The sequence below is a fragment of the Poeciliopsis prolifica genome, unplaced genomic scaffold, assembly GCF_027474105.1.
Source record: "Poeciliopsis prolifica strain line A6 unplaced genomic scaffold, Auburn_PproV2 SCAFFOLD082, whole genome shotgun sequence".
Lineage (NCBI taxonomy): Eukaryota > Metazoa > Chordata > Actinopteri > Cyprinodontiformes > Poeciliidae > Poeciliopsis > Poeciliopsis prolifica.
This window is the reverse complement of record NW_026562457.1, coordinates 1,495,001-1,508,082: the sequence shown is the minus strand read 5'-3', so window position 1 is coordinate 1,508,082 and position 13,082 is coordinate 1,495,001. Positions and strand designations below refer to the sequence as shown.

Sequence of the window (13,082 nt, the reverse complement as noted above, 5' to 3'; positions counted from 1 at the left end):
CTGATGGTTCTGGTGGTTCTGATGGTTCTGATGGTTCTGATGGTTCTGGTGGTTCTGATGGTTCTGGTGGTTCTGATGGTTCTGATGGTTCTGATGGTTCTGGTGGTTCTGATGGTTCTGGTGGTTCTGATGGTTCTGGTGGTTCTGGTGGTTCTGATGGTTCTGATGGTTCTGGTGGTTCTAGTGGTTCTAGTGGTTCTGATGGTTCTGATGGTTCTGGTGGTTCTGGTGGTTCTAGTGGTTCTGGTGGTTCTGATGGTTCTGATGGTTCTGGTGGTTCTGGTGGTTCTAGTGGTTCTGGTGGTTCTGATGGTTCTGGTGGTTCTGATGGTTCTGATGGTTCTGATGGTTCTGATGGTTCTGATGGTTCTGATGGTTCTGGTGGTTCTGGTGGTTCTAGTGGTTCTGATGGTTCTGGTGGTTCTGGTGGTTCTGATGGTTCTGGTGGTTCTGGTGGTTTTGATGGTTCTGATGGTTCTGATGGTTCTGATGGTTCTGATGGTTCTGATGGTTCTGGTGGTTCTGATGGTTCTGATGGTTCTGATGGTTCTGGTGGTTCTGATGGTTCTGGTGGTTCTGATGGTTCTGATGGTTCTGATGGTTCTGGTGGTTCTGATGGTTCTGGTGGTTCTGATGGTTCTGGTGGTTCTGGTGGTTCTGATGGTTCTGATGGTTCTGGTGGTTCTGGTGGTTCTAGTGGTTCTGGTGGTTCTGATGGTTCTGATGGTTCTGGTGGTTCTGGTGGTTCTAGTGGTTCTGGTGGTTCTGATGGTTCTGATGGTTCTGGTGGTTCTGGTGGTTCTAGTGGTTCTGGTGGTTCTGATGGTTCTGATGGTTCTGGTGGTTCTGGTGGTTCTAGTGGTTCTGGTGGTTCTGATGGTTCTGGTGGTTCTGATGGTTCTGATGGTTCTGATGGTTCTGATGGTTCTGATGGTTCTGGTGGTTCTAGTGGTTCTAGTGGTTCTGATGGTTCTGGTGGTTCTGGTGGTTCTAGTGGTTCTGGTGGTTCTGATGGTTCTGATGGTTCTGGTGGTTCTGGTGGTTCTAGTGGTTCTGGTGGTTCTGATGGTTCTGGTGGTTCTGATGGTTCTGATGGTTCTAGTGGTTCTGATGGTTCTGATGGTTCTGGTGGTTCTAGTGGTTCTGGTGGTTCTGGTGGTTCTGATGGTTCTGGTGGTTCTGGTGGTTCTGATCCTATGAGACTCTGAACGTCTCCAAACGATAAAAACTTTACTGATTTCAGAAACAAAAAGTTCAGAACCGTCCTGGAAGGAATCGGATCTCAGAGGTGATTCTGATCAGAACCGCTGATGGAGCAGATCGACCCGTTTTCCTGCAACAGGTTTGGGCAGCCATCTTGTCCTCCATCCTGTCCTCCATCTGGTCCTCCACCTGTCCTCCACCTGTCCTCCACCTGTCCTCCACCTGTCATCCATCAGGTCCTCCACCTGTCCTCCATCTGGTCCTCCACCTGTCCTCCACCTGTCCTCCATCAGGTCCTCCACCTGTCCTCCATCCTGTCCTCCACCTGTCCTCCATCCTGTCATCCATCAGGTCCTCCACCTGTCCTCCATCCTGTCATCCATCAGGTCCTCCACCTGTCCTCCATCTGGTCCTCCACCTGTCCTCCATCCTGTCCTCCACCTGTCCTCCATCCTGTCATCCATCAGGTCCTCCACCTGTCCTCCATCTGGTCCTCCACCTGTCCTCCACCTGTCCTCCACCTGTCATCCATCCTGTCATCCATCAGGTCCTCCACCTGTCCTCCATCTGGTCCTCCACCTGTCCTCCACCTGTCCTCCACCTGTCATCCATCAGGTCCTCTGTACCAGGATGAATTATTAACGAGTTTCCAGCGTCTCCTCGTCTCATTGATTCGCCACAAAAAGCTCCACCTTCATCCTCCTCTTCCTCAGGCAGAACCGCACTGAAAGACAAAACCGATCTGGTCCGGTCCGGTTTTTCCTCCCCACCCAGACCAGCAGAAGGAAAACATCCAGCTGTTCCCCCTGCAGGCCACCAGGGGGCGCCAGCTGTCAGCGTGAAGCTTTGGAGTCCTCTGACTTGATCCGACGCTCTGAAGGAACAGAACCGTTTATTAGTTCCTTCAGGGACCCATCAGGGTCACAGATCTAGAGTTATAGATCTAGATGCAGCTTCAGTTCTTCCAGCTGGAAACCAGAGATCAGGCTGACCTCTGACCTCTACCCTCTGACCTCACCCTGCAGAGCCAGCTCCAGAACATTTCCAGGATCAGTGGTTCTGATGACCAGATGTCCTGGTCATCAGAACCAGAACCAAACATGAGCGAGCAGCATTCAGCTTCTATTTACCTCAAATCTGGAACAAACTTTCAGAAAACTGTGAAAAAGCTGAAACCCTTAGCTCCTTTAAGGCTTGGCCTGTCAACCTGAGCTAACACTTCCTGTCTCTGAGCTAACACTTCCTGTCCCTGAGCAAACACTTCCTGTCCCTGAGCTAACACTTCCTGTCCCTGAGCAAACACTTCCTGTCTCTGAGCTAACACTTCCTGTCTCTGAGCTAACACTTCCTGTCTCTGAGCTAACACTTCCTGTCTCTGAGCTAACACTTCCTGTCTCTGAGCTAACACTTCCTGTCCCTGAGCAAACACTTCCTGTCTCTGAGCTAACACTTCCTGTCCCTGAGCTAACACTTCCTGTCTCTGAGCTAACACTTCCTGTCTCTGAGCTAACACTTCCTGTCCCTTCATCACCAGACAAACGGGTTGGTTCTTCAGGACCAGGTCGGGTTAGGGTTCAACTTTTCTAAGTCTTTGGATTTCTGACTGTGTGTGTGTATAACTGTGTGTGTGAGTGTATAACTGTGTGTGAGTGTGTGTAACTGTGTGTGAGTGTAACTGTGTGTGAGTGTAACTGTGTGTGTGAGTGTAACTGTGTGTGTGAGTGTATAACTGTGTGTGAGTGTAACTGTGTGTGTGAGTGTGTGTAACTGTGTGTGTGAGTGTATAACTGTGTGTGAGTGTAACTGTGTGTGTGAGTGTATAACTGTGTGTGTGAGTGTGTGTAACTGTGTGTGTGAGTGTGTGTAACTGTGTGTGTGAGTGTGTGTAACTGTGTGTGTGAGTGTATAACTGTGTGTGTGAGTGTATAACTGTGTGTGAGTGTAACTGTGTGTGAGTGTATAACTGTGTGTGAGTGTGTATAACTGTGTGTGTGTGTGTGTGTAACTGTGTGTGTGAGTGTATAACTGTGTGTGAGTGTATAACTGTGTGTGAGTGTGTATAACTGTGTGTGTGTGAGTGTAACTGTGTGTGTGAGTGTATAACTGTGTGTGAGTGTAACTGTGTGTGAGTGTGTATAACTGTGTGTGTGTGTGTGTGTAACTGTGTGTGTGAGTGTATAACTGTGTGTGTGAGTGTATAACTGTGTGTGTGAGTGTAACTGTGTGTGAGTGTAACTGTGTGTGAGTGTAACTGTGTGTGAGTGTGTGTAACTGTGTGTGTGAGTGTATAACTGTGTGTGAGTGTGTGTAACTGTGTGTGTGAGTGTAACTGTGTGTGTGAGTGTATAACTGTGTGTGTGAGTGTGTGTAACTGTGTGTGTGAGTGTATAACTGTGTGTGAGTGTAACTGTGTGTGTGAGTGTATAACTGTGTGTGTGAGTGTATAACTGTGTGTGTGAGTGTATAACTGTGTGTGAGTGTGTGTAACTGTGTGTGTGAGTGTATAACTGTGTGTGTGAGTGTGTAACTGTGTGTGTGAGTGTGTGTAACTGTGTGTGTGAGTGTGTAACTGTGTGTGAGTGTGTGTAACTGTGTGTGTGAGTGTAACTGTGTGTGTGAGTGTATAACTGTGTGTGTGAGTGTGTGTAACTGTGTGTGTGAGTGTATAACTGTGTGTGAGTGTAACTGTGTGTGTGAGTGTATAACTGTGTGTGTGAGTGTATAACTGTGTGTGTGAGTGTATAACTGTGTGTGAGTGTGTATAACTGTGTGTGAGTGTGTATAACTGTGTGTGTGAGTGTATAACTGTGTGTGAGTGTGTATAACTGTGTGTGTGAGTGTGTATAACTGTGTGTGTGAGTGTATAACTGTGTGTGTGAGTGTATAACTGTGTGTGAGTGTGTATAACTGTGTGTGTGAGTGTATAACTGTGTGTGAGTGTGTATAACTGTGTGTGTGAGTGTATAACTGTGTGTGTGAGTGTATAACTGTGTGTGAGTGTAACTGTGTGTGTGAGTGTATAACTGTGTGTGTGAGTGTATAACTGTGTGTGAGTGTAACTGTGTGTGAGTGTGTATAACTGTGTGTGTGAGTGTATAACTGTGTGTGTGAGTGTATAACTGTGTGTGAGTGTAACTGTGTGTGAGTGTGTATAACTGTGTGTGTGAGTGTATAACTGTGTGTGTGAGTGTATAACTGTGTGTGTGAGTGTATAACTGTGTGTGTGAGTGTGTGTAACTGTGTGTGTGAGTGTATAACTGTGTGTGTGAGTGTATAACTGTGTGTGAGTGTGTATAACTGTGTGTGAGTGTGTATAACTGTGTGTGTGAGTGTATAACTGTGTGTGAGTGTGTGTAACTGTGTGTGTGAGTGTGTATAACTGTGTGTGTGAGTGTATAACTGTGTGTGTGAGTGTATAACTGTGTGTGAGTGTGTATAACTGTGTGTGTGAGTGTATAACTGTGTGTGAGTGTGTATAACTGTGTGTGTGAGTGTATAACTGTGTGTGTGAGTGTATAACTGTGTGTGAGTGTAACTGTGTGTGTGAGTGTATAACTGTGTGTGTGAGTGTATAACTGTGTGTGAGTGTAACTGTGTGTGAGTGTGTGTAACTGTGTGTGTGAGTGTATAACTGTGTGTGAGTGTAACTGTGTGTGTGAGTGTATAACTGTGTGTGTGAGTGTATAACTGTGTGTGTGAGTGTATAACTGTGTGTGAGTGTGTATAACTGTGTGTGAGTGTGTATAACTGTGTGTGTGAGTGTATAACTGTGTGTGAGTGTATAACTGTGTGTGTGAGTGTGTATAACTGTGTGTGTGAGTGTATAACTGTGTGTGTGAGTGTATAACTGTGTGTGAGTGTGTATAACTGTGTGTGTGAGTGTATAACTGTGTGTGTGAGTGTGTATACTGTGTGTGTGAGTGTATAACTGTGTGTGTGAGTGTATAACTGTGTGTGTGAGTGTATAACTGTGTGTGTGAGTGTATAACTGTGTGTGTGAGTGTATAACTGTGTGTGAGTGTGTATAACTGTGTGTGTGAGTGTATAACTGTGTGTGTGAGTGTATAACTGTGTGTGAGTGTAACTGTGTGTGTGAGTGTATAACTGTGTGTGAGTGTATAACTGTGTGTGTGAGTGTATAACTGTGTGTGAGTGTGTATAACTGTGTGTGAGTGTGTATAACTGTGTGTGTGAGTGTATAACTGTGTGTGAGTGTGTGTAACTGTGTGTGTGAGTGTGTATAACTGTGTGTGTGAGTGTATAACTGTGTGTGTGAGTGTATAACTGTGTGTGTGAGTGTGTATAACTGTGTGTGTGAGTGTATAACTGTGTGTGTGAGTGTATAACTGTGTGTGAGTGTGTATAACTGTGTGTGAGTGTGTATAACTGTGTGTGTGAGTGTATAACTGTGTGTGTGAGTGTATAACTGTGTGTGTGAGTGTATAACTGTGTGTGAGTGTGTATAACTGTGTGTGAGTGTGTATAACTGTGTGTGAGTGTGTATAACTGTGTGTGAGTGTGTGTAACTGTGTGTGTGTGTGTAACTGTGTGTGTGAGTGTGTGTAACTGTGTGTGTGAGTGTATAACTGTGTGTGAGTGTAACTGTGTGTGTGAGTGTATAACTGTGTGTGTGAGTGTATAACTGTGTGTGTGAGTGTATAACTGTGTGTGAGTGTAACTGTGTGTGAGTGTGTATAACTGTGTGTGAGTGTGTATAACTGTGTGTGAGTGTGTATAACTGTGTGTGTGAGTGTATAACTGTGTGTGTGAGTGTATAACTGTGTGTGTGAGTGTGTGTAACTGTGTGTGTGAGTGTATAACTGTGTGTGTGAGTGTATAACTGTGTGTGAGTGTGTATAACTGTGTGTGAGTGTGTATAACTGTGTGTGTGAGTGTATAACTGTGTGTGAGTGTGTGTAACTGTGTGTGTGAGTGTGTATAACTGTGTGTGTGAGTGTATAACTGTGTGTGTGAGTGTATAACTGTGTGTGAGTGTGTATAACTGTGTGTGTGAGTGTATAACTGTGTGTGAGTGTGTATAACTGTGTGTGTGAGTGTATAACTGTGTGTGTGAGTGTATAACTGTGTGTGAGTGTAACTGTGTGTGAGTGTAACTGTGTGTGTGAGTGTATAACTGTGTGTGTGAGTGTATAACTGTGTGTGAGTGTAACTGTGTGTGAGTGTGTATAACTGTGTGTGAGTGTGTATAACTGTGTGTGAGTGTGTATAACTGTGTGTGTGAGTGTATAACTGTGTGTGTGAGTGTATAACTGTGTGTGTGAGTGTGTGTAACTGTGTGTGTGAGTGTATAACTGTGTGTGTGAGTGTATAACTGTGTGTGTGAGTGTGTATAACTGTGTGTGTGAGTGTATAACTGTGTGTGAGTGTGTATAACTGTGTGTGAGTGTGTGTAACTGTGTGTGTGAGTGTATAACTGTGTGTGTGAGTGTGTGTAACTGTGTGTGTGAGTGTATAACTGTGTGTGTGAGTGTATAACTGTGTGTGAGTGTGTGTAACTGTGTGTGTGAGTGTATAACTGTGTGTGTGAGTGTGTATAACTGTGTGTGTGAGTGTATAACTGTGTGTGTGAGTGTATAACTGTGTGTGTGAGTGTATAACTGTGTGTGTGAGTGTGTGTAACTGTGTGTGTGAGTGTATAACTGTGTGTGTGAGTGTATAACTGTGTGTGAGTGTATAACTGTGTGTGAGTGTGTATAACTGTGTGTGTGAGTGTATAACTGTGTGTGAGTGTGTATAACTGTGTGTGTGAGTGTATAACTGTGTGTGTGAGTGTAAACTGTGTGTGTGAGTGTATAACTGTGTGTGTGAGTGTGTATAACTGTGTGTGTGAGTGTATAACTGTGTGTGTGAGTGTATAACTGTGTGTGTGAGTGTATAACTGTGTGTGTGAGTGTATAACTGTGTGTGTGAGTGTATAACTGTGTGTGAGTGTGTATAACTGTGTGTGAGTGTGTATAACTGTGTGTGAGTGTATAACTGTGTGTGTGAGTGTATAACTGTGTGTGTGAGTGTATAACTGTGTGTGAGTGTGTATAACTGTGTGTGAGTGTGTGTAACTGTGTGTGAGTGTATAACTGTGTGTGAGTGTGTATAACTGTGTGTGTGAGTGTATAACTGTGTGTGTGAGTGTATAACTGTGTGTGAGTGTGTATAACTGTGTGTGTGAGTGTATAACTGTGTGTGTGAGTGTATAACTGTGTGTGAGTGTGTATAACTGTGTGTGTGAGTGTATAACTGTGTGTGTGAGTGTATAACTGTGTGTGAGTGTAACTGTGTGTGTGAGTGTGTGTAACTGTGAGTGTGTATAACTGTGTGTGTGTTGGGAGGAAGAGAAAGGAAAAGGCTAAAAGAGCAGGAATGACAACAGAAAGAGAAAGCGGTGAGAGAGAGAAGAGTGGAGGGAGGGTCGAGCAAGCGAATGGAGGAGGAGGAGGAGCGTGAGGAAGAGGAGGAGGACAGGAGATGTGGTTGTTGCCGCGGCAGCAGAGCAGGACGGCTCACAGGCGGCACAACTACTCCTCTTTCTGTTTTATTCTTCCTCTTTCTGTTGCTTTCACCTGGAGGAGCTGCTTCCTCTTCCTCCTCTTCATCAGCCTGACCAGCGGTAAGTAGGATGAAATCTAAACTGCTCCAGATTCACTGCTGAGAATAGAAAGACCAGAGGAAGAGCAGCAGGAGGAGGAGGAGAGGAGGAGCGGGACGGGACGATGGGAGGAAGAGTTTGGAGACAAACTCAACTTCCAGAGAGACGATGAGCGAAAAACACCAACTGTGTGTGTGTGTTACGTGTGTGTGTTACTGTGTGTGTGTTACTGTGTGTGTTACTGTGTGTGTGTTACTGTGTGTGTGTGTTACTGTGTGTGTGTGTTATTGTGTGTGTGTGTTACTGTGTGTGTGTGTTACTGTGTGTGTGTGTGTGTTACTGTGTGTGGTGTTACTGTGTGTGTGTGTGTTACTGTGTGTGTTACTGTGTGTGTGTTACTGTGTGTGTGTGTACTGTGTGTGTGTTACTGTGTGTGTGTGTTGGGGTGTGTGTGTGTGTGTTACTGTGTGTGTGTGTTACTGTGTGTGTGTTACTGTGTGTGTGTGTGTGTGTGTGTGTGTTACTGTGTGTGTGTACTGTGTGTGTGTTACTGTGTGTGTGTGTTACTGTGTGTGTGTGTTACTGTGTGTGTGTGTGTGTGTGTTACTGTGTGTGTGTGTGTTACTGTGTGTGTGTGTGTGTGTTACTGTGTGTGTGTTACTGTGTGTGTGTGTTACTGTGTGTGTGTGTGTGTGTGTTACTGTGTGTGTGTGTTACTGTGTGCTGCCTGATGTTGATGTAATCCACATAATGAATTAGTGATGAACTTCTGCTTTTATCACCTCACACACACACACACACACTGTGCTCATTAATATTCACACCTTTGGAGCTGTTGTCCAATCAGAAGTCAGCCTGAATGTTTCCTGTGGAGGAACCTGACGGACCTGGATGGACCGGCTGGTCTGCTCCAGTTTCCTGTTGGGTTGATGGTTCTGGTTTCCTGTTGGGTTGATGGTTCTGGTTTCCTGTTGGGTTGATGGTTCTGGTTTCCGTCGGTTTGACTCCAGCAAGATTCAGATTTTCTGAGGCTCAGAATCGAGTTTTGGTGAAACGTGTTTGGATCCGGGTTTGACGAAGGTCTGCAGATCAGGAACTTTCTGACTGAAGCCAGAACTTGAAGAACCTCGTGAGGCCCTGGAGTGGGCTGGATGGTCTCCATGGAGATGACCTGGATGACCTGTGACATCAACCGTCAGCAGTTGACCTCCGGTTTCCGCTCTTTGGGCTCCTCTGTAAGTTCACTTTCAGTCAAGATGGCTGTCGTTTTAATCCTTTTGGACCAGTTAGTGAAACCATCTGTGATGTTTATGGTTCAAAATATGTTGACTATAATTTTATGACCACCAGGGCGGCCATTTTGAAACTAAGGAATGATCAGTAAGTATGATTTCTACATGTTGAGTTATGAAAGATTGAACACCGAAAGGATTTATGTGATATTAGCCAATTCAGTACAAAAATAACATGGCCGCCATCTTGACTTTCCCGAGGCGACCATAATTTGTTTTCAAACAGCAATCTGTGCCGAGAAACATGATCATTTCCACATGAGGTTTAGTGTCTCCACTCTGGTGATCCAAAGGTTCTGGTTCTGGTTCCGAAGTGCCTGGGCTTCAGGACAGGGAAGCAATTTAAAACCCAAACTGTACCAGAAGAGCAGAACCGGACTGATCCGACCTGCCGTCGGGTCAGAACGAAGTCTTCTGAGGTCCTGCCGGGTCCAGGTAGCCGGGTCATCAGCAGGGCGTGTTGGACCTGCAGGCTCTTTTGGTTGGTGAATTTTGGTGGAGCTGCTGCAGCTCGCCTGCTCTGGTTTCCGTCGGAAGCTTCCGGTTCTCCATGTTCGGACCTCGGTGCCTCAGGTCGCTGCCAGAGGAACGGCCTCGATCCGTTCAACCACACAGGACCCAGAACCGATCAGAACCCGGACCGTGTTCCTCCAGGAGAAGCTGCTGCAGCTCCGAGGTTCTGCTGCGGCTCGCTGCAGCCCGGCTAATGAGCTCACTCCAGCAGCGCCCATCTCCCTCTGGGTGTGGCCGGTCTCACATGTCTGTTTGGATCAGAACCGGGCTCCAGATCAGACAGACACGCTGTTGGTGTGAAGCTGAGGAAGACGATCTTCCTCCTGAAGCGTCAGCAGCTCTGAGGTCCTGGAATCTTCAGGGATTCTAGATTTATTGGGAAACGCTGCACATCAGCAGGTATTCCAGGTTTATTCCAGGTTCATTCCAGGGTTAATCCCAGGCCAGGGCCTTTACTCCAGATGTTTCAGGAGAACTGAGGTCCTGCAGGGTCCAGGAAGCCGGGTCATCAGCAGGGCGTGTTGGACCTTCAGGACCTGGAAGACCTCTGATCAGAGGGATTGATCGGTATTGGAAACGTTTTCCAGGTATTGTTCCGAACACATCAGAACTATCTCCTGACCCGCGGGTCGCTCTATTCTCTGGACAGCAACTTACGGAGTCTGAGTGGGTCAAAGGTCAGGATCTGACCCAGTTCTGCAGAACCTCTGAAGGTAGAGCATGGGTCAGAACCAGACCAAACTGGGCAGTAGGTACATCACATAGATTCTGTCACATAGATCCGCTCCCCGACTGTGTGACCGAACTCTTCATCAGCTGCTGAGGAAGAAACCAGGCAGCACACACACACTCGCAGACGCACACACACACACGCGCGTTTATGTGTCTTTGTGGGACTTTCCATTGACCTCCATTCATTTCTACAGTCTAACCTTCATCTTAACTGTAACCAAAACTCAATTCACACTTCAGTCCTAAATCTGACCCTGATCCAAACAGTGCTCTCCTTGTGGCTCCTTCAGGGCCCCGAACCAAATGCCCTGAAGGAGCATTTGGTTCCCACAACATAGCAGGAAAATGGTCCCCATAAGGTATTAGAAAACACACACACACCAGTTGCTATAACTTGGTGGACAATATTTACTGTAAACTAATGTTACAAACTTTTACCCCCTCCCTTTCTCCGGACATAGAGACTTAGCCCCTCCCCTTTCTCCGGACATAGGGACTTAGCCCCTCCCCTTTCGATGGACATATGGACTTAACCCCGCCCCTTTCTCTGGACATAGGGACTTAGCCCCTCCCCTTTCTCTGGACATAAGGACTTAGCCCGCCCCTTTCTCTGGACATAAGGACTTAACCCGCCCCTTTCTCTGGACATAAGGACTTAGCCCCGCCCTTTCTATGGACATATGGACTTAACCCCGCCCCCTTCTCTGGACATAAGGACTTAACCCCGCCCCTTTCTATGGACTTAACCCCGCCCCTTTCTCCGGACATAGGGACTTAGCCCCGCCCCTTTCTATGGACATATGGACTTAGCCCCTCCCCTTTCTCCGGACATAGCCCCTCCCCTTTCTCCGGACATAGATACTTAGCCCCGCCCCTTTCTATGGACATATGGACTTAACCCGCCCCTTTCTATGGACATATGGACTTAACCCCTCCCCTTTCTATGGACTTAGCCCCTCCCCTTTCTCCGGACATATGGACTTAACCCTCCCCTTTCTATGGACTTAGCCCCTCCCCTTTCTCCGGACATATGGACTTAACCCCTCCCCTTTCTATGGACTTAGCCCTCCCCTTTCTCCGGACATATGGACTTAGCCCTCCCCTTTCTCCGGACATAGGGACTTAGCCCCGCCCCTTTCTATGGACATATGGACTTAACCCCGCCCCTTTCTCCTGACATAGGGACTTAGCCCCTCCCCTTTCTCCGGACATAGGGACTTAGCCCGCCCCTTCAGTTCTGACTGTGAGGCAACTAACACCTGCTGATAAAAAAAGTTTTTTAAACTTTGCCAGTTCTAATATTTGGCCATTTAAAATCATTTTCTGTTGATTTATTTTTCTGTTTTCTTTCCTTTTCATGGATTTTGGTTCTTTTGTTCTTCCTGATTTATTTGATCCGTTTTCTTCTTTAAGTCTGTCCGCCGTTCAGATCTCCGTCTCCCTTCGCTGGTCTCCTGTTTCCTGCCTGAACCTCCAGGCTTCCCTGTCCTCCGGGTTTCCGTGGTTTTCCCTCCTGCTTTGTGTCTGACTTCGGCTCTGATGTGTTTGTGTTTCCTGACAGGACGGCCTTACATGGACAGGCAGCGGAGCGCCTCCTCCGAGGACGCGCTGCATCATCATCATCATCATCATCCTCCTTTAATAAGAGCGGCGCAGGAGGCGGAGACGCTCTTCATCACTCCTGGATTTATTTGCTCTTCTTCCAGATCCCTGCAGAAATAAACAGCGATATTAAACTTTATTATTATTGTTCGACTTCAGCTTTAATAAAGAGCCTGTTGGATGAAATCGCGCCGTTTTCACCCTGAGGAGCTAAAAAACAGGAAGTTCACCTGCCAGGTCTTCCTGCTCCTTCTGAGTCTTTTACATGGCTTGACGCCTTCCTGACCTCTGACCCCTCCTCCCCACTCACATGTCCAACCCATTCGCCTCTCGCTGCCTAGACCAGACCAGGAAGTCCGATCAGGTGGAGCAGTGAGCCCTGCTTTAACTAGGCCTCCCACCTTTAGCCATTGGCCCCGCCCCCTGACGCCTCTGGACTCCTCCTGTGAAACGCTCTGATGCAAGATGGCAGCCGGCGTAGCGACGTGGCTTCCGTTCGCACGGGCGGCGGCGGTGGGCTGGCTGCCGCTGGCCAAGAAGACGATGCCCAAACCTCCGGTGGACAACTCGTCCCGATCCGACGAGATCCTGTACGTCAACGTGAGCGGCGTCCGCTTCCAGGTGGGTGCTGCCGTCCACTGCGCATGCTCCAGCTGATGAAAACATTCTGCATGATGAATCCAAACTGTTGGAGTGGACATGTTTCTGTCCATCAGCTGCACAATTAGCTTTTGGGTTCAGCCCTGAAAAGACAGCTGATAAAACAGAAACATGTGAAACAGCCACTGGAACCGTCCTGGGAAGTTCAGACGATCCGGTCCGGTGTTCCGGTCCAGGATCAGGGCTCCGGTCCGGTGTTCCGGTCCAGGATCAGGGCCCGGTCCGGTGTTCCGGTCCGGAGCTTTTGTCCTGTAGCATTTACAAGCATCCCTGCTCCTATAGCTGAACCAATGAACGGATCAGTACCGGGCCTCTGCAGAACTTCAGGTTCAGTCAGTAGAACCCATCCCAGCAGGAAAAGGGAAGAGTCCAGTTGGAACTGGATCGGGCTGGACCGAGTGGTGCCGGTTCACTGTCTCTGTCTGCACCCAGGTTCTGGTTCTGATCTGGACCACCAGGTGGTTCCTCCTTTTGGA

At 47.3% G+C, this 13,082-nt stretch overlaps 1 protein-coding gene across 1 annotated transcript in view; it reads left to right on the top strand.

Annotated features, from left to right (window-relative positions):
* The first annotated feature begins 12,184 nt into the window (after positions 1–12,184).
* kcnd1 (potassium voltage-gated channel, Shal-related subfamily, member 1) overlaps positions 12,185–13,082 on the top strand; it is a 15,226-nt gene continuing 14,328 nt past the window's right edge. Inside the window, 1 exon segment of the mRNA XM_055022214.1 lies at positions 12,185–12,567. Within this exon segment, the coding sequence (XP_054878189.1) occupies positions 12,412–12,567 (156 nt within the window). The 5' untranslated portion in view covers positions 12,185–12,411.